Source organism: Lactuca virosa, chromosome 3 (assembly GCF_052849685.1).
Source record: "Lactuca virosa cultivar CGN04683 chromosome 3, Lactuca_virosa_CGN04683_v6, whole genome shotgun sequence".
NCBI lineage: Eukaryota > Viridiplantae > Streptophyta > Magnoliopsida > Asterales > Asteraceae > Lactuca > Lactuca virosa.
Window position 1 is genome coordinate 364,709,606 of NC_136428.1, and position 21,090 is coordinate 364,730,695.

At 35.8% G+C, this 21,090-nt stretch overlaps 2 protein-coding genes across 2 annotated transcripts; one reads left to right on the forward strand and one right to left on the reverse strand.

Moving 5' to 3' along the window:
• Positions 1–3,317: 3,317 nt before the first annotated feature.
• On the forward strand, positions 3,318–5,664 carry LOC145167616 (1-aminocyclopropane-1-carboxylate oxidase homolog 1-like). Its single transcript, XM_079086848.1, has 2 exons — positions 3,318–3,974; positions 4,803–5,664. Exons 1-2 carry the CDS (start codon positions 3,448–3,450, stop codon positions 5,374–5,376), a joined length of 1,101 nt encoding a protein of 366 aa, XP_078942974.1. The 5' UTR covers positions 3,318–3,447; the 3' UTR covers positions 5,377–5,664.
• Positions 5,665–9,830: 4,166 nt separating this feature from the next.
• On the reverse strand, positions 9,831–14,131 carry LOC145164917 (uncharacterized). Its single transcript, XM_079083575.1, has 6 exons — positions 13,796–14,131; positions 12,649–13,171; positions 11,349–11,908; positions 10,968–11,144; positions 10,430–10,883; positions 9,831–9,940 (listed from the first exon to the last, which is right to left on the reverse strand). Exons 1-6 carry the CDS (start codon positions 14,129–14,131, stop codon positions 9,831–9,833), a joined length of 2,160 nt encoding a protein of 719 aa, XP_078939701.1.
• Positions 14,132–21,090: the final 6,959 nt, after the last annotated feature.

Sequence of the window (21,090 nt, forward strand, 5' to 3'; positions counted from 1 at the left end):
GGTGAACTCGACGAGCCCAAGGAAGACTCGACGAGTAGAATCGAAGTCTAGAGTTATGTGCGGATTGTGGAACTCGACGAGTTGGTGGGTCAACTCGGCGAGTTGAGTCAACTCGGAGCGTTGACTTGACCGTTGACTTTGACCAAGTTTGACCTGGTTTGACTTTTGAGGGTTTTGTGGTCTAAGTGTTATTTTGGTATTGATAGTTCGGGGAGCCGAAGGATCAGCAGTTCGGGAATTGCCGACTAGCAGTCAGAGATGTTCCAGCCAGTCTTCAGCAATGCGAGGTGAGTCTCCTCACTGTGTGCATGGGTCTACGGCCACAATGTCGGCCCATTATGTTTGTGTATAGTAGGAAGACCTGGGGGGTTAGCCCTATGCATTTATTGATATATGTTCCGGGTTACGACCCGATGTCGGGCGAGGCCCGATGAATGTTAGGATGCTAGAGGTCATTGTGATTCTTGCATGTGTCGGTGCGATAGGTTCCGGACCGGGGGTCCGATGCCGGGGTAAGCCCGATGTAGGTTTATATGGTAGTATGTTTCCCCAGGAAGGTTTATATGTTGCATGTTAGATTATACTTGTTGTCTCTGTGATACTTGTATGTGCCTGGTAGGGAGGTGAGTGTGGGCGTGGTCCCGTATCTCATCACTAGCTGAGTATGGATGGGGTTCCATATCTCAATATTAGCATAATAGGGGCGAGGCCCGTGATAGGAGATGAGTGAGTGTGGGCGGGGGCCCGTATCTTGCTTTTAGCAGGAGTGTGGACGGGGTTCCATGACTCATCAGTAGCAGACACGGGGCGGGGCCCAATTCAGGCGAGGCCTTAGATCAGGATTACAATGAGAGTATGGTTATTTATGTACTAGCATGTTATTTGACTGTATGTGTATAGCGGGCGAGGCCCAAAGACGGGCGGGGCCTAGGAGAGACATATATGTATACCGAGCGGGGCTCGATGCCAGGCGGGGCCTGATGCCGAGCGGGGTCCGATGTCGGGCAAGTCCCGATGTAGCGGGCGGGGGCCAAGTATGTGGTTACGTGTATGTGGTATGTGGCAAGTTAGGGAACTCACTATGCTTCGTGCTTACGGTTTTCAGTTTTGGTTTCAGGTACTTCCAGTAGCCGAGGGAAGAGCTCGGGATGATCGCATGGCACACACCAAGAAGTTTAACCTGGGATGTTTTACTCTGATAATAAGAACATGTTTTGAGATGATACTCTGATTTGATATATAAACCTTTGTTTACGAATGAAATGATTTGATACTTATGGTTTTATTAATGATTTAAAAAGAAATTTTTTGTCATGATTTTTGGGATGTTCCATTGCGTCTTGGGAACCGTTTCTTACGTGGGTGGTGGTTGTGTGGTATGTTGTTGCATGGTAGCGAATGCGTTGAAAATGCTTGTGGAAGGGTTGTAGGGAATTATGGCGGGGGTGAGGCAGTATTGAAAAAGTTGCCGGAAAATGAAAGTTGTGTGAGCTTTGCGAGTTGATGATGTTTTATCGTAAACCTTATATTGTGCAAAACCAAGATGAGGGGATGTGTTTTTGTTTGGATGATAAGTGTTGGGGTTTTGATCCATATTGTGTTGTGTGTAAAAAATGAAGTGAGAATGAAGGTATATAAAAAATGAAGTGAAAATGTATATATATGGTGAGTAAAAATTGAAAAAAAAAATTGTTTTTTTCGACCGTTCTTCAACGGTTCTTTTTTTGACCGTTGCCAAAAAGATTGATGAAATAAGACGTGTTTCCTCCCGTTGCCACAATAACGATCCGTAACATAACTCCAAAAAGGGGACCAGGGGCGGTGTTACTTCCGTTATACCGGCGTTATTAGGTGGCCACGTCGGAAAAACAACAACTCTCGTTGCCCACACCGAGTCGTTTTAGTAAATAAATATTCTTAAACGATAACATACTAATTTTAGAGAAATTGTCAAAATTCATTACTTTTCTATCATATTTGTCAAAAAAAAAATAACCAAAAAGAAAAAAAAAACCTAATTATCTTGTATGCAGTTAAGTTTTTACAAACTAGCCACTTTATCTATATAATTAACATGTTTATGTCTCTGCTATGTCATTAAAATATTGGCTAATGACTATTTTTTATCCATTTCATTTTTTGGATACAATTTTTTTATGTAAAAGTAAAAAAGAAAATAACTAAAAAAAAGTCAAAGTTTTAAAATTTAATCATTTAAATAATCATAGTCATAAAATTTTGAAAAAAATATATTTTTAAAAAAAAATTTGTTTTTATAAAAACCAAAAAAAAAATTTTTTTTTACTATATACTTTGTTTTCTAAAACTTAATTTATATCATTTTGGATCATACAATTTTGATTTATAATATTTGGATCCAACTTAGAAGATTATAAACATTTTAAACTATAATATTTTAGATCAAATCATTTCTAAACAAAATAAAGTGTTTTTATTATAGATTTTGGTTTATAATAATTTAAATCATAACATTTTGAATCATATATTTTGATCATATAAAATCTTTTAATTATAACAAATTAAGGATCATAATAATAACAAAAGACTAAATACTAATAATATGGAATAAAATGCGAGGTTTATGAAAAATTCAAACCAAAGTGAAAGGGTTGTTTGTGAACAAAATCATAAAGATGAAGGGTCAATTTTGTAAGTTGGAGGACCAAAATTAACAAAAAAAAGTATCACTTTACTATTAAACTTTTCATAACTTTAATATATATATATATATATATATATATATATATATATATATATATATATATATATATAATAATTTCTCTTTACAAACTTATTAATATAATAAATATAACAATACTTTAAATTATTCTATATAATATTAATTTTGGACATGACTTTGCAACACTAACACATTTCATTTTCATTATATTTGGAGACAAAAAAATGGTTTTTATAAAAAATAAAAGTGATATATATATATATATATATATATATATATATATATATATATATATATATATATATGAGTTTTCATTTTGTATAAAACTAAATTTTAAAAACTTTTGTTTTTTAATTTCTTCTAAATGGGAAAAAAAGTTATTGACAAAAATCAAATAACATGTGGGTGAGAGAGGAAATTAATTGAGTCCACGTAAGGGATGACGAACGGAAAAGAAAACAAAAAAAAAAAAAATCTTTCGCAAAATAAGTTTATGTTTTTTACAAATAAGGTAAAAAAAAAAGTTATTACTCTTTGCAATTTCTCCAAGGTTTGTTAAATTAAATGGATAACAATAATATCTTTCCATTTCAATATATAGAAACAAAAGCTCGACTTTATATTGATAAGAAAAATGATAATAGCAAAACAAAAATATCAACTTTGAATAGTGAAGAGGGTGGTTACAAAAACAGAAACGTAAGTCATATTATCATACACGCATCGCATCTCATATCCAAATCAGCATGAAGCTATCAGCGCATCAGAATTATGATCGGAAATCCGAGCTCACGGCGTTCGATGAAACCAAATCCGGCGTCAAAGGACTTGTGGACGCCGAAATAACCACCGTTCCCCGTATATTCATCGTACCTTCATCTGAAAAGCCACACTCCGACGAACCACCGTCTCCAGAGCTAAATCTCCCGACCATCGATCTTGAAGGAATCAACGAAGATCCAATCCGGCGAAAGGAGGTGATCGAGCAAGTGAAGAATGCGTTGGGGAGTTGGGGGTTTTTCCAGATGGTGAATCATGGAATTCCTGATAGCATGTTGGAGGAGATAAAAAAAGGGGTTTTAGGGTTTTTTGAACAGGATAATGAGGTGAAGAAGGAGTGGTACAGCAGAGGGGATCGCAGTGGGAAGCTTAAACTTGTGTACAACAGCAATTTTGACTTGTACTCTGCACCTGTGGCTAATTGGAGAGACACTTTTTATTGCCCCATGGCTCCAGATCCTCCTCAACCACATGAGCTGCCTTCTGCTTGCAGGTTTGCTTCCATTTCCATCATCATTTCTCTAAACATTAAAATGAAATTTCTTATTCGAATATTTTCGAGTCATAAGTCTTGTGTGTTTTTTATTGTGATAAAGTGATAAAATATATTTGCATGAGAAAAGTCTTACTTTAGTTATTTTATTAAGAACCAGTTTCTTTTATTTATTAAATGAAACGACACACTCTATTACATAACAAAAAGGGAGTATGTAACTGTGGACAAAAGGGTAACAAACATATACCTAAATTGACAAATTGTTATACTCATATGAATCATCATTTTCATTAAACTTTAATCGATCATTATTTTAATTAAAATTTAATCAAAGTACGGCCTCGTTTACAAAAATAAACCAGTTTATTATAATTCAACGTTGGTAAACCATAAAAAATAATTTATGGTAGCTAAGCTTAATGATGAGTTGTCTTTGTAAGCTAAAAGCAAATTTGTCAAAGAGGGTCTAACTAGCATGGATTTAACAAAAATAAAAGAGCAACTTTAGAAAGAAAAGAAAAAACCCTTACTTAGAAAAACCGTTGATTTCTTTTATTTTTTTTAATCAAAAGAAAAAACAAATGATAATTTGAATATTTTTCATTTACATATTTTTTTTTCATTTAGTTTTATTTACCCTTTAAAATCGTTTAACAATTTACTAATACTTACAATAATATCCGACCGAAATAAGTTGTATCATAAAGGTTTAAGTTGTATCATAGAGGTTTTTCAGAATATAAGTGCCTTTCGAAAAATTCTCAAAATAACACAAAATATGAGTTAAGTTTTCTGTTTTTTTTAAGAAAATTAACGTTTCTGCAGAGATATTTTGATGGAGTACTCAAAACAAGTAATGGAACTTGGAATTAATTTATTTAAATTAATATCCGAGGCTCTTCAGCTCAACCCAGATCACCTCATCAAACTGGGTTGCGCTGAAGGACTCGCAGTTCTCGGACATTACTACCCTCCATGTCCGCAACCCGAGTTAGCAATCGGCACCAACACACATACTGACAATACCTTCATCACAATTCTTCTACAAGATGAAATTGGCGGCCTTCAACTCCTTCATCAAAACCATTGGATCGATATTCCACCAAACCCTAAAGCTCTTGTAGTAAACGTTGGAGATCTTTTACAGTTAATTTCAAACGATAAGGTTTTTAGTGCACAACATAGAGTTTTGGCAAATAAGATCGGTCCAAGAGTGTCTGTAGCATCGTTCTTTACAACCGGAGACCTTCAGACATCGATGGTGTGTGAGCCGATTAAAGAGTTGGTATCTGAAGAGAATCCTGCAAAATATAGGAGCATAACGGTAAAGGAATATCATGAGCATTTTAACACGAAGGGCCTCAATGGGATTTCTGCTCTTTTGCTTTTCAAGATCTAGATATGTGTACAAGAACTCAAAATATTGAGGTTGCTTTATAATAGGTTGAAAAGAAAATAGCTATGATCATTTGAAACATGGTATTTGGCAGGGCCGGTCCTGAAGAAGTAAATATCCTCAAAGGCCCAGGATGAGCCCAAAAAAAATGGCATTTATCGTTATTATAAGTTTTTATTTTTAGGTAAAAATATATCCATGATATGTAATAAAAAAAATTGGGCTCTAGACAGCTACCCACTGGGTTAAGATCTTATTCATAGATTTTATAAAATTTCATTTTAAACCTTATTTGATATTAAATCTTTTTTATCAGTTAAGCTATTTAATTAAATCTACAACATAAAATAAATGATAGAAAATTTATAATTTAAATGTAATTGTCAAAACTTTAAAATAAAACAGATTTTAAATATTATATTATAAAACTTCGTGGTTAAATAATAATTTGTTGTTTTTTTATAATTACGTATGTAAAACTTTTAACATCATTTATATTTTTGAAAAAAAAAATCCCACAGAAACCTTCAAACCAAAATCAGAAACAACTAAACAATAAAACATGCATACTTGTTTCTTGAATCAATCACGAAATCAGAATAACAAACATGTAACATCCCAAAAATACAGTCTAAAAATTTCGTTTTATTTAATAATAAAACCATAGTCATCAAACATCATATGAAAATCATAAACAGTGTATCTCAAAATATCGTAACAATTGTCAAAATATCAGAGTATAAACATCCCAGGCTGAACAAATGGTGTGTGCACTGCAATCTTCCCGAGCTCCTCTTTTGAAAACTGAGTACCTGAAACCAAAACTGAAAACCGTAAGCACGAAGCTTAGTGAGCTCCCCCAAACTACCACATACCATACGATAACATATAAACACATATTGGGCCTTGCCCACTGCCTCGGACTGGAGTCCGGAAACCGCATCGGACCGAAGTCCGGAACTAACCAGGGCCTTGCCCTCTGCATCGCACCGAAGTCCGGAAACTACATCGGACCGAAGTCCGGAACTAACCAGGGCCTTGCCCTCTGCATCGGACCGAAGTCCGGAAACTGCATCGGACCGAAGTCCGGAACTAGCCAGGGCCTTGCCCTCTGCATCGGACCGAAGTCCGGAAACTGACCGAACATAACATAGCATAATCATAACTACTAGCATAAACACATATACTGCATACTGCGTCGGACCGAAGTCCGGAACACATAACGCAAGGACATGCTTGAATCACAAAGACATCAAGCACACTGAACTACTGCATCGGACCGAAGTCCGGAACGGACTGAACATAGCATAGCATAATCATAACTACTAGCATAAACACATTTATTGCATACTGCATCGGACCAAAGTCCGGAACATATAACACAAAGACATGCTTGAATCACATAGACATCAAGCACACTGAACTACTGCATCGGACCGAAGTCCGGAACTACTGCTAATTAAACGGGTCGGCATTGTGGCCATAGACCCGTTCCTACTGGAAGGAAACTCACCTCTACTGCTGAACTCTGCTGATAATCCTCTGGCTGCTAATCGACTATTCTCTGAAGCGCTGCTCTCCTAGCTCACCGAGCTACCAACACCAAATAATAGAACTTAGCCTAAACTGTCCTCCAGAGGTCAACTAAGTCAACTCTGGTCAAGGTCCTGGTCAAAGTCAACCTTCCAGTTGACTCGACTCGCCGAGTCCATGCTCCTCAAATCCCAAACAACCCCGACTCCACTCGTCGAGTCTAGCGAGAACTCGACGAGTTCTCCTTCATCTAATCACTTCGGGACTCTCTTCAACCGACTCGCCGAGTTGTTCTACAACTCGCCGAGTCCATCTTCATCGGCTAAGGAGATTGTCTTGGACTCGCCGAGTTCCTCCTTGAACTCGTCGAGTACCATGATCTTCATGCCCATCACGGGCACAGACTGGCTGAGTCCTTCTCTAACCCCACTCACTGATCCGACCCATAAACAGAAGGGTTTGGGTTTTGCGACCGACTCGCCGAGTCCATGAACTGACTCGCCGAGTCCTCCTTGTGACAACTCTATTCTGTCGATTTCAGTCTATTCCAACACTTCCAACTCATAGATCTGGACTCCTTATGCTAGCATTGCACGTAAAGTTGCTAACTTTACGTGCATGCAAGGTGTTATGAGGCTAGAACACCAAAAGTCTAGAGCTCAAAAATGCTCAGATCTAATCTATATTCGTCCTCAAAGGCTCAATACTCGGGTTGGCCTTGGAAATAGTCCCAAAAGTCTCATAAAAGGGACATGAAGAGATCTAAGAAACCATAGATCAAGGTAAGAGCTTGATTACCAGAAAGTGATGAGGAAGAGGGACTCCTTCTGGATCTACAATCACTCCTTAGCTCTTCCAACTCCTTCTTATTCTTCTTCTAGACTTCAAATCACTCAAGAACACACAATAATAGCTCACACTTTCATGGAGGACACTAGGGTTTCGCTCTGGTCAGTGGAGGCTGTAAATGAAACCCTAGAAATGAGAATGAGATGCTTAAATAGGGTGCCAAGTCCCGAAACTAGGGTTTCCTAACCCACACCAGACTCGCCGAGTCAGTCTCCCCGACTCGCCGAGTCGGTCACTTACTCCGCGATACGGGTCACGCTCCGACTCGTCGAGTTCCTCCTTGGACTCGACGAGTTGACTCCTTTGACTTAGAGCTTTTCTTTCCTTTCCTGATCTTCCTGATTCTGGGTGTTACTAAACACTTACCTAACTAGCTCCTATGGCTGCCAAGAAATATATATTGTAAATGTAATATAAGACCAAGAACAAGAAGCCTCGACTCTACAACGATAAGAAACCTTTGGACCTAAACCTTTTCTTCCATAGTGGATGCACTCTAAAGGTAAGGTGACATTTGTAAAGTGATTATATGAACATGTATTCTTCTTACGAGGTGGCCAAATGAATAAGAAATGGTGAATGATTTGAAAGGGTAATTAATTATGTTCCATATATATCTTTTAGTCTGTTTTTTATTATACGATTTAAAATTAAGGTTAATTATATTGTCTCTCACCGAATTTTTGGGTTGGAACTTATTTTTTGGTTTTATAGAGGCATAAAATGACTTTTTGAGGTTTAAATTGTCCTTTTCCAAATTATGAAAGGGTAACTTGGTTGACTCTTGTAACTCTTGATAGACACTTCTCTTACCCAATTCTCTTGACCCACTTCACCTTTAATAGCGCTGATAATGGTTCTCTATTATTCAATTTTGAAGAAGAAAAAAGCATCACAAAGGGAGAGTTTTTCTGCATCTTCCTCCATATCGTGTTTCATAGCTATCAAACCCAATAAAAACATTGCTTCCCTGTTGCGCACTTCTATTTTTGCTAACATTTTCTCATGTTTGTTATCCAATCAACTTCGATGACGATAGATCTTGCTCATAGATACACTCAAATGAACGAACATCTTGACTTCATTGGGGTCACAAAACTGACATGTTTTCTCCTTTTTGTTGACCACCCACTCCTTTTTGCTGACCACCCACTCAGACTCCCATGTGATTAGTGTTGGGAAATTTAGGGTTTTTAGTGGAGATCTGGATACCGACTTGGATCGTGATATCACTTTCCGAACTTATATTTCTACCCTATGCCTGGGTTATAAGAAATTTAGCCTAGGATAATCCAAGTGGACACTTACGATTCTAGGCACAGAAATCGTAAGCCAATATGCTAGAAGATTTTGTGAAAGTATGATGAAAACGAGAGCTTAAGATCGTAACCCTCCTCTGAAGAGGAAGAACTGTTTATATACTAAACGAGATTAGGGTTTCATTAGGGTTGGGCCGTCATTAGTTGCTTTGGAAGCAAGTAATGTTAATCCGGATTCAAAGAGGATTTAAGGTTATGAAAACTAACGAGTTTCGTTAGTTTTACCTTAATCACCCTCAAGAAATTGAATATTCCATTATGTTCCCATATGTAAAATTCAGTGAGGTTTTGGGGCGCTGCCCCTTGACCCCGTTAGGGGCGGTGCCCCTTTGGAAACCCCAGACCCGGGGGCGCTACCCCCGGACCCCCGACTAGTCGTCGAACCGGCTTCTAATTCGATCTTATACATGCATGCACTCTGCACAAACCCCGTACATATATTAGAGTACAAATTATGAAACCCCTTAGCTCATATGTTAGTTCCAGTTACTTAAAATGACATGGTGACACTAAAATCACCAACATTCCTCCCCCATTTTAGTGTAACCCTTGAACAAACATAACCTTTATCAAACAAACCAAACTAGTACATAATGAAAATACCGAAACGATTGAATTTCCACTTAGTATCATACATTTGCAAATACTCGAGAATTAGGGTGTTCTAAGAATTGAACCCATCAACCCATTTGAATACCAGAAAAGTAAAATACATACTAGTTTATTGAATTTCTAGCAAATTACAACTTGACACTATTATAAAGTCGTGGGTCCCAATCCTCTCATGATCGTATCAAGGTCAAGTCCACAACCTCTTGAAATGCGGCTACACTTCACAATCACGTAGGTAACTCCTTTCCATGTATCTGCACATACATTTATCAAAGGAATTATTAAGAAGTTAAACTTCAACCTGGCTAACTTGCAGAACCGAACACATACCTGGGATGAATACTTCATGTGTTCCAATCTATAAGTATGAGCTTTCCACATTGAATTCAACTCCTAACATTATATTAGGAGGGAATTGGGTGTCTCATCATTATAGAATTAAATGGACTTTAATCCCATCCCGATTACAGACTTGTGCACTAAGTCTCTTGGCAGACCTTTAGTCAAGTGATCTGCCAAATTTTGTTGCGATTTCACAAACTCAACCGAAATCACACCATTCATGATTAGTTCTCTAATCATACTATGTCTAACACCTAAGTGTCTAGACTTGCCATTATAAACTTGGCTATATGCCTTAGCCAAAGCGGCTGCACTATCACAAAGGATAGAAATAGGTGCTATCGGTTTAGACCACAAAGGAATCTCATAGACTAAATTCCTTAGCCACTCTGCTTCTTTACCAGCAGCTGCTAACGCAACAAACTCATATTCCATTGTCGAGTTTGTAATGCAAGATTGCTTCTTGGAAGCCCAAGAAGTGGCACCTCCCCCATGCAAGAATACCCAACCAGAAGTTGAGGAATAGTCCTCCATGTTGGTTATCCAACTTGCATCCGAATGACCTTCTAAAATTGAAGGACTCCCCAAGTAAATCAAACCATAATTCATGGTTCCCTTGAGATACTTAAACACTCTATTCACTGCTTGCCAATGTTGAGCACTAGGATTACTAGTGTACCTGTTCAACTTACCCACAACAAAAGCAATATCAGGTCTGGTACTTGTCATGGCATACATCAAGCTACCAATAGTCTTAGAATATTCCAATTGTGAAATAGGAACACCACTATTTGGCATTAATTTCAAACTTGGGTTCATAGGAGTACTCACAGGAGAACAATCGGTAAAATTAAACTGCTTGAGAATTTTCTCAATATAATGACTTTGAGTCATTACCAAACCTTTGTTCATCCTTTTAATTCTTATTCCAAGAATTACATCAGCCTCTCCTAAATCTTTCATAGAAAACTTAGATGATAACAATTTTTTTGTTTCATCCACTTGATTTTGGTCGGTACCAAAAATCAACATGTCATCTACATATAAGCAAATGATCACCCTAGCTTTAGTAGCATCATCAAATCTACTATAAACACATTTGTCACATTGGTTTGCCTTCAAACCAGAGGACAAAATAACTTCATCAAATTTTTGATGCCATTGTTTAGGCGCTTGTTTTAGACCATACAAAGATTTGACAAGTTTACAAACCATATGCTCTTTACCGGGCATAATAAAACCTTGAGGTTGTTTCATGTAAACTTCCTCATCAAGATCACCATTTAAAAAGGCTGTTTTCACATCCATTTGATGAATAACCAGATTGTGAATACTTTCCAAAGCAATCAACATTCTAATAGTAGCAATACGTGCAACCGGAGCATACGTATCAAAGTAGTCAATACCGGGTTTTTGTCTAAAACCTTGAATGACTAACCGGGCTTTGAATTTGTCAATAGTCCCATTAGCATTCATTTTCTTTTTGAAAATCCATTTGTAACCAAGTGGTTTAGAACCTGGAGGCAAATCAGACAACACCCATGTGTTGTTCTCAAGAATTGATGACATTTCATCATCAATTGCTTCCTTCCAAAAAGCACTATCATGAGACTCTATGGCCTCTTGATAAGTCTTAGGATCATCTTCAATACTATAGCAATAAGAGTATTCAAGATTAATTTCATCCCTTGAACCTTCCACCAAATACAGTTGGAAGTTAGATCCGAAATTTTTCGCAATATTGCCTCTTTTGCTTTTACGAAGCTCTTGTGGTTCTTGCACATTACCACCATCTTGACTTTCTAAATTTTGCTCTTTAAGAGCACCAAAAGTAAGATCCTTAGGCCTTTGAATCGATGAAAACCGCATCTCATCAAAAACTGCATCTCGTTATTCGATAACAGTGTTAACCGAAACCGAATCATTAGGTTCTATTACATAAAACCTATATGCCTTGGAATGTTCAGCATATCCCATGAATATACAATCAATTCCACGTTCTCCCAAATTCTTCTTTTTGGGCTCGGTGAGTTTTACAACTGGGCGACATCCCTAAACCCGAAAATAACACAAATTCGGCTTTTTCTTGAACCACAGTTCATATGGAACTGTTTTGTTCCTTTTATTTGGAACCCTATTTAATAAATACCAATCCGTTAACATGGCCTCTCCCCAGAATCCTTCACTCAATCCCGAGTAAGACAACATCGAGTTTACCATTTCCTTTAAAACTCGATTTTTGCGTTCAGCAATACCATTCTGTTGGGGCGTGTAAGGTGTCGTGGTCTCATGAATGATACCCACTGATTGGAAGTATATGGGATCCATATATTCACCTCCCCTATCAGTCCTGAGACATTTAACCGGAATGCCCAATTGCAATTCCACCTCGATTTTGTATTTTTGAATTTATCTAAGGCTTCATCCTTAGAATGCAACAAATACACATACCAAAACCGAGTGCAGTCATCAATAAAAGTGACCACATACTTTTTATTTCCCAAAAAAGGAGTGGAGTGGAAATCACACAGGTCACTGTGTACAAGTTCCAAAACAACTGAATTTCTAGTGACACTAGGAAAGGGCTGTTTTGTTACTTTTGTAAGCATGCATGTTTTACATTTATCAGATGTCATATCAAAGGCTGGAATTAATCCATATTTTGACAACTCATGCATCCTTCTAAAATTGACATGACCTAATCTTACATGCCAAAGAATAGATTTATCAACATTAGAAGCAGAAGATACAAATGCAGAATTTTGAACATGTAATAATTTGTCAATAATATTTAAACGAAACATTCTATTATTTAAATATCCAAAGCCAATAAACATTCCACCCTTAGACAAAACAAACTTATCCGACTCAATAACTTGTTTATAACCAGCAGAATTCAAACAACTAGAACTAACAAGATTCTTGTGAATCTTGGGAACAAACAAAACATCAAATAACCTAATTATCTTTCCAGAAGTAAACTCAAGACACACGACACCTAAACCACAAATAGGAATAAAAGGATTGTCTCCCATCTTCAGCACCGACCCATCTTCAAGCGGAGTTAATGTTTCAAACATCCATTTATCCTTGCATACATGGTTCGTTGCTCCGGAGTCGATCCACCAAGCAACATCATCATCCTGCACATAGAATGATTCAGGGATAAATGAAACATAATAAACATAATTCTAATTAGAATTATCAAAGTTAGTCAAAAACTGACCTCCTTTAACTTGGCCCGAAGACCCGTTCACTTTCCCATTGGCTCCACTGTTTCCAGCACCATTGTTGCCCAAATTCACACGACAATCACGCTTGCAATGCCCAACTTGATTGCACCTCCAACAAACCAGATCCTTTCTCTTTTTGTTGGAGTTGCTTGGGGCATGTTCCTGCTAACGTTTGCCATGTCCTTTGTGGTTCTGGTTCCTTGGTTTGTTTTCAACCATATAAACCGAGGGTTGTCCAGGTTCAACTTTTCCTTTGGGTTTTTCAGATTTGTCACTTTCCTTCGCACGAAGAGATTCTTCAATACGAATGTGACTAGCAAGTTGAACCAATGACAGTTCCTCCTTTTGATGTTTCAAGTTATGTTTGAAGTCTGTCTAGGAAGGAGGCAGTTTGTCAATGATAGTGGACACAGCAATGGTTTCATCTATAGTCATACGATGCAGTTTAAACTGACCGTATATGCCAAGGAGTTCATTGTACTGTTCAGTGACAGACCTTGAATCTTCCATTTTATAATTATTAAAGTCACTGACCAGAAACTTCTTGCTAGAATCATCCTCAGTAATGTATTTCAGTTCAAGGGTGTCCCACAACTCCTTGGCACACAAGGCTTCACTATGGATATCAAATAATGCATCAGACATACCGTTCAAAATGTGACCTTTGCAGATGTAGTCATCATTGTCCCACTTCTGTCTCTTTATTGTCTCTTCAGCCGTCTCAACAACACCTTCTGCAGGCTCTGTTGGTCTTGGAGTAGTCAGCACGTATGCTGCTTTCAGAGTAGTCAGCATGAAGTGCATCTTCTTCTTCCAACGCCTGAAGTCGACGCCTTCAAACTTCTCCAGCTTGGCAAACTTAGTGGTCATCTCGCGGATTGAGTCACCCATCTCCATAAACAGGAAATATCAGTTCGATTGTTGGGAAATTTAGGGTTTTTAGTGGAGATCTGGATACCGACTTGGATCGTGATATCACTTTCCGAACTGATATTTCTACCCTATGCTTGGGTTACAAGAAATTCAGCCTAGGATAATCCAAGGGGACACTTACGATTCTAGGCACAAAAATTGTAAGCTAATATGCTAGAGGATTCTGTGAAAGTATGATGAAAATGAGAGCTTAAGATCGTAACCCTCCTCTGAAGAGGAACAACTGTTTATATACTAAACGAGATTAGGGTTTCATTAAGGTTGGGTCGTCATTAGTTGCTTTGGAAGCAAGTAATGTTAATCCGGATTCAAAGAGGATTTAAGGTTATCAAAACTAACGAGTTTCGTTAGTTTTACCTTAATCACCCTCAAGAAATTGAATTTTCCACTATGTTCCCATATGTAAAATTAGGTTAGGTTTTGGGGCGCTGCCCTCGGACCCCCGACTAGTCGTCAAACCGGCTTCTAATTCGATCTTATACATGCGTGCACTCCGCACAAACGCCATACATATATTAGAGTACAAATTATGAAACCCCTTAGCTCACATGTTAGTTCCAGTTACTTAAAATGACATGGTGGCACTAAAATCACCAACAATTAGGTCGCTCGTGGAGGCAGTGAACAAATAGTGTCTGATTCAGATACATCAACGGTTTGTGAAATGTCCAATACAGTGTCAAGATTATCAGCGAACAAATAGTGTCGGATCCTCTATATCGATTAAAATAAAGGGTGTTTGGCATTGCTTTTCAAAACAACTTATTGACTTATTGGCTTTTTGAAAAGTCAATAAGTCAAAAAAAATGTATGGCAAACTCAAAAGCATTTTTCAGGAAAAAAAAACTTTTTCATTAGCTTCAAAAAGCAGATTATAAAAAACATGAAAAACTTGTCTTTTTGAAACTGATTTTTGGCTTATTAAGCAAAATAGCTTCAACAATGAAATTCTAAATGAAACACTTTTTAACTTATTAGCTTACTAGGTTACAACCCATGGAAACCACGGGCAAGAAAGAAAAATAATATTGATAATTAAAAATAGTTATGAAACATCATAGATTTATAAAATTTTATTAAATTAATAATATATAAATTTTGTTTCGAATTTTATATTGATTATTTAAAATTTGTATATAATTAAAAATAGTTATGAAACATCATCTGTCCTAACTCAAGAACAAATGAAATACGAGATGCCATTGGGAGACAACAAATAGAAATGAAGGCAACAAAGATTCTTGCAAACAATCGATTTCGAATACCTTCAAAACAATATCCATTTGTTAACCTATCACAGTTACATAAACTATTAACTATCGATTATAGCAAAGCGAGAAGAAACAAAGAAAGCACCGACTCTAAAGTTTGAAGTGAAATCGGTGCTGAAAAACCTAAAAAAATGAAATTCAACATTGAAAAATGTATGAATCCTTGTTAAATTAGTGCCCCTTCAACCACTTAATTTCATTTGTTAGTTTGAGCAGAAATTGTAGAAATGTTGAATTTTTCTTCATTATTATCCCAGAAGTAAAAAATTAGGAAAGATAATTACTTGTTTGAAGACCACAAACTTCTCAAGTAAAGAAGTGGAGCTGATTCGAACACAACAAATTTTTTCCATACACAACAATTTGTGCATTAAAGTATTGTATTGTACAACTGTATAAAACATACTTTGTTGTGTATGGAGAAAAGTTGTTGTGTACGAATCACTTCCCTAAAAGAAGAGAGGTTACTTGCAACCGGGAGACGAAGCAACTAAGGAGAATCTAAGTCAGAGTTGATACACGAAAATGATATATTTTGGTGAGAAAATTATAAAATAAATAATAACGTTAATTTCTAAGATCCAGTTACCAAATATGGAATTATCATATTATTGTTAAGATTTTATAAGATTTTTTAGTAATAAAAGGTACATAGGGTTTGTATATTAGGAAAAAATAATAGAGTCAGCTCAAGACCTCCAATTAATTTCTTATTTTGTTTACCATTATCTTTTTATGCATTTCCTAAGTACAATTTTTGGATTATCTCTTGTCTATACATGGGGAATGGGTATCGTATTAATGACTTATTCTATAGGTTTTATGTAGGATTGGAGGTGTATCATCACATGGAGATCAACCAAATAACTGACTTCTCTTTTGGCTTTATGTCATGTGGAATGAAGTAAGTTTATTTCTACTTCAACTTCACATGGTGTTTTTAATTCTTTTAGTAATCGACTCATTTGCATAAGTATAATAAATAATAATAATCATACATTAGGAAAAAGCTAATGAGTAGTCATGTCAGTTTTTGTTTGTTAATTGCCTTATATATATAATTTATCATTTATATAATAATCATACATTATTGGTCCTTTATCCGAGGGCTATTTGGTCAAATTTTGGAACCAAAAAGTCCCTATTGAAATGAGTTTGATAGAATCAATGGCTTCAGAAAATCATCAATAAAAATGTTTTTGGTAAACTTTATTTATGAATTAATGAATATTTTTAATAATATGTTATTTTACTGTTTAAATTGTTGAACGAATCAACGAATTAAATAATTTAAATGCAAAAAACAGAAAAAAAAACAGAATAAATAGTGCAACGGATAGCAGTTGATGTCACTAAATGGCAACGTACTTTTTCACATTTTTAGAAAAAACAGAAAAAATATGATAACTTAATCCAAGGTTTGTAGAGAAGGCAGTGTGACAAAAAGAAGTCGAACGACCACGCCTCAAGAACGTCTTATCAGTATAAAACCTTCGCAGTTAGGATTGTTTTTAGGATTGCTTATTTGACCTCTCTTCCTACTGATATATCACTAACAACCATAACTACGTGGACTCCACAAAGTGCAAGAACCTTTGCTGCAGTTTCGATCCATATCCCACTTGAGTCTCCTGAAATAACATCATAGCAAAAACAAAGTTCTCTTAATACTTTCATCAAACTCTTTGAAGGCAAAAATAGAAAGACAATTGGTATTTTAATGGTGGTGGTATACATTTGAATTAAAGTGGAAGATGAGGCAACATTGTAATTTTTGTTTTTCTTTTCAAATTAACAATAAATTACATGTGTTCATGCATGTTCACAAGAAAAGTATAAAATAAGGTAATGCTAAAGAATCGAAATGTATCGAATAATACATCTACATATTAAAATCTGAAGCTTCAGTTGTCAAATAATGGTTAACCACCGATCAAAAAAACAAAAATAAAACATTTAATCAAGAGAGCAAGAATTTATAGAAACTAAACTCAAAAGAGAAAAGCAGACATACCATCAATGTTTTTTATTTTTCTTAATTAACTCTGTCTATCAACAAAACTTCTTACTTTTCATTCTTCATTTCTAATAGATGTATACGCATAATCCGGACCTCTGGAAATAAATATAATTATAAATATATTGATAGATAAAATATAAGTATCTGATTTTTTATTTTCCCAATCTTATACATATAGTAGGGACTAAGCTTCGGTTTTCCTGCTTCAGAATTTAGCATCATCAACAATAATTACTGCGAGATGTTAAAAATTTCATCCCCAAAATAGATTAATTTTTTTTAGAGGGAAAGGTATGAAAGAAAGATTAAAAAATTAACACTATCATACTAATCACTCTTTTTCTGATTCGACAAAGTATGAAGACACGAAGGAAATAAACTTAAAGCATAGTAGCTTTACTCTCATTCAATAGTGCATCAGGTCCCAAAAAAAGACCCACCAAGAAACATAGCACAAACCTTATAAATTAAACAACAAAAGATGAAAAGGCAAATGAACCTCTTGTAATTATTACTCTAGTTGCCGATTGACACCCATCAAGTTTGAGAGAGAGAAGAGAGGATATATTTAGGGTTACTACTGGTGAATGAGATGATAACAATTAAGAGAGATAGAATGGATGAAATTCAAATTTCAAAAATTGAATTCCAGTATCCTATTTGGTAAGAAGTGTGCGAGATCGGAGGGGATCACATAATTCACGGTATATGATTTGAGAAGAAATACAGATGATGACCGAGATTGGGGCGAGTTTCAACTATACCTATTCGTTGCAAAGGGCAAAAGTGGTATTTCACTTTGTAAAAATTTTGGCTGAAGAGGTGACACGTGGCATATTACTTTCATTTATTAGATAGGAAGATTTGGTTTTTTTCAACATAAAAACTAATCCAAACACTTCGAAAAGAAATCCTTTTACCACCACTATAAGTCAATAAACACTTATGTTTAAAAGAATTTTTAAAGATCAAAAAGTAATCCCAAGTTCAAAAAGTAATCCCAAACACTCTGTAAGTAGTTCGTCATGCCTAAAACTCCATAAATGAACTCATAAATTTTCAAAAACTCAAAGGAGCCAACACAGGGATAACAATGGTGTGGAAGAAAGAAGGAAACTTCTGATTGAACAACTTTAGATATAGTAGTTTGTCGGCCTCTTCTCATATTTCTTGATCCCTAGATGCCCTAATTTTTTCACCACCATTCTTTCTGAAATATAGGGTTCTTTATGTCATATCTTATTTATATTTCAAGATCAAAGCAATTAAGATAAAGGAGGAGACTCCCCTTTTTGCTTCCTATCGAAACTTCGCATCAATCTCCTTGTTGGGGATGTTGGTGGGAAATGTTTTTAATGGAAGTACCGAAGATGAAGAAAAATATAAAACAAGATATGACATTTTAGGTCTATAATTAAGCCCAGAAGACGAATTAATGTGATTATGCAATTGTCACCGTAGATTGAAGAGCGGGTGTAGCAGTAATATGTTTTCCTGGTTCAATATAGATGAAAGACGCAATCAGATTGACAGCAGATTTTAGGAACTCTTTATATCTTTTCCTAAGAAAGCTTTTGTAAGCATATCGGGGTTTATACATTGTTGCAAGTGAATGTGAAGAATGAGCCCACCTAGGCAACCACTTATGACAATTTGACCACTTCATTGTTTATAAGTCTATATGGGTATAAAATCGGTTATATTAGGTATGAATTACAAAAAAAAAGGTCAACATCCACTTTATGCCCCATAAAACCGATTATATTAGGTATGAATTACGGAAAAAAAAAAGAAAAAAAATGTTTATAACTACAGTCAATTTTATTGTTCAATAAACATTATTTTGACCTACAATAAGCGGTGTATCTGGTTTTCCAACAAATCTTGTTGCCACTTTTCATCTTCAATCATATTCTTAGAGGACTTATCTTCGACCTGTTATTTTATTTATTTATTTTTTTGCACGTTGTCAACTTCCAATTATTCTATTTAATTGATTTTTTTGCACATTTTCAACTTCGAAAATCAAATAAAAAAATGTGAAGACATCAATGTCTTTTTCATTCATTTTCATACTTGGTTTTGAAGAGCAACCCTGGTGGTTGTCGTAGCCAAAAACATTAATACTGTGACAACCCGAAAATTTCTATCCAGTAAAGTCAATCAATCCAATCAAATGACAGACTTGTTTCTGCTATCTTTTAGCATTGTTAGGGGTCTATTTGAGGGTTCTAAGCCTAGTACACTTAAGGATTGGGTGTAGGGTTGTGTCAGCTTAAGTTCATTAGGTTGAAATCGAGCCGGAAACTCCATCACAAGGATTTTACGGCCACAAACTAGGAGTTTACGGCCGTAAACTCTTGGCGGCCGTGAACTATCCTCATTATATGAGAATTTGCTTCATTTTCCTTCATTTCTTCAAGTCCTGGCCGCAAACTACCCTTTCCCTCTCAAGTATCATCAAATGAAAGCTCTCATTTCACTCCCAAAACGTAAACATCTCATCCTTTACTTGTTCATGCTTAACAACCCCTTTGTTCTAGCCTTGAATTCATCACTGCTACTTCAAGATCTTCAAATCTTCATCGTTTCACCAAGAACACCAAGAACACCTATTTGTTCTTGGTGGCCGTGAACTCCCAAAGGCTTCCAAATCGTAAGTATCCTTCCATAATCTTGTTATTCATTAGAAACTCTTGTATCCTCATAAGACCAACACCTTGTAATAAAGGATCAAGATCCAAATTGCATCATTTTGGAGTGTTTACGGCCATACAATCTCCCTTGGCCGTAAACTCCTCTTCCTTTGGTCGTAAACTCCCTTTAGTCAATCACATGTGATTGTAACACTTCCTTACAAGTGTTTCCTAGTCCCTAAGGTTGTTTCCTTCCATGTTAGTTGTTTTAAACACTAATTACATGCCTATATATGCCATTTAGGGCTCGTTTGTGTCACGAGAATTAATTTGTGGAACTTCTCATCCTTACGTGAATCATCAATTGAATCACCCACATAAGGTGAGTTCATACCCCTATAATCAATCTTTTAAATGTTTTAAATGCTTTTAGGGGGGGGGGATACAAGTTGAACACAATGTTAATTGTGTAAATGTTTATCTGTGTTAAACACCATTTTAAAGGATTTCTTATGCTTTTATAAGTAATCAAATCATTTCAAAAATTCTTTTAAAAGTTATGTTACTTTGTTGTTTATAAAGCTCTGTTTTTAAAAGTACAATCATAACTCAGTAGATAATTGAGTCTTTTCTTCAAGTCAGTAACAGTTCAAGTAAACATACTAGTAAACTATAATATGTATAGTTTAGGGATTCAGTTCATACTATAACTAGTACAGGGAGGAGCATACTATAACTAGTACAGGGGGGAACATACTATAACTATATCAGAAGAACAAATCATGATTTACATACTTATACTATATATTCCCAGTAACCTAGGAAGGGAACGTATCATTAACTCATTGTTCTAAACAAAAGATGATAATAAATATTGTATAAGGTTATATATGTGCATCTACAAAATGTCAGGATTTATATATGTGGGGTACATCTACAAAGTACTGGAGTTATATATGGGGTACATCT

What these genes read in the sequence shown, in the direction of transcription:
- LOC145167616 (XM_079086848.1), top strand. Translation starts at nt 3,448, where the DNA reads ATGAAGCTATCAGCGCATCAGAATTATGATCGGAAATCCGAGCTCACG. An exon ending in GAGCTGCCTTCTGCTTGCAG is followed by an intron (nt 3,975 to 4,802) that starts GTTTGCTTCCAT and finishes ACGTTTCTGCAG; the next exon opens with AGATATTTTGATGGAGTACT.
- LOC145164917 (XM_079083575.1), bottom strand. Translation starts at nt 14,131, where the DNA reads ATGACCACTAAGTTTGCCAAGCTGGAGAAGTTTGAAGGCGTCGACTTC. An exon ending in TGATATGACATCTGATAAAT is followed by an intron (nt 11,909 to 12,648) that starts GTAAAACATGCA and finishes AACGAGATGCAG; the next exon opens with TTTTTGATGAGATGCGGTTT. An exon ending in TGGAAAGTATTCACAATCTG is followed by an intron (nt 11,145 to 11,348) that starts GTTATTCATCAA and finishes TCTGGTTTGAAG; the next exon opens with GCAAACCAATGTGACAAATG.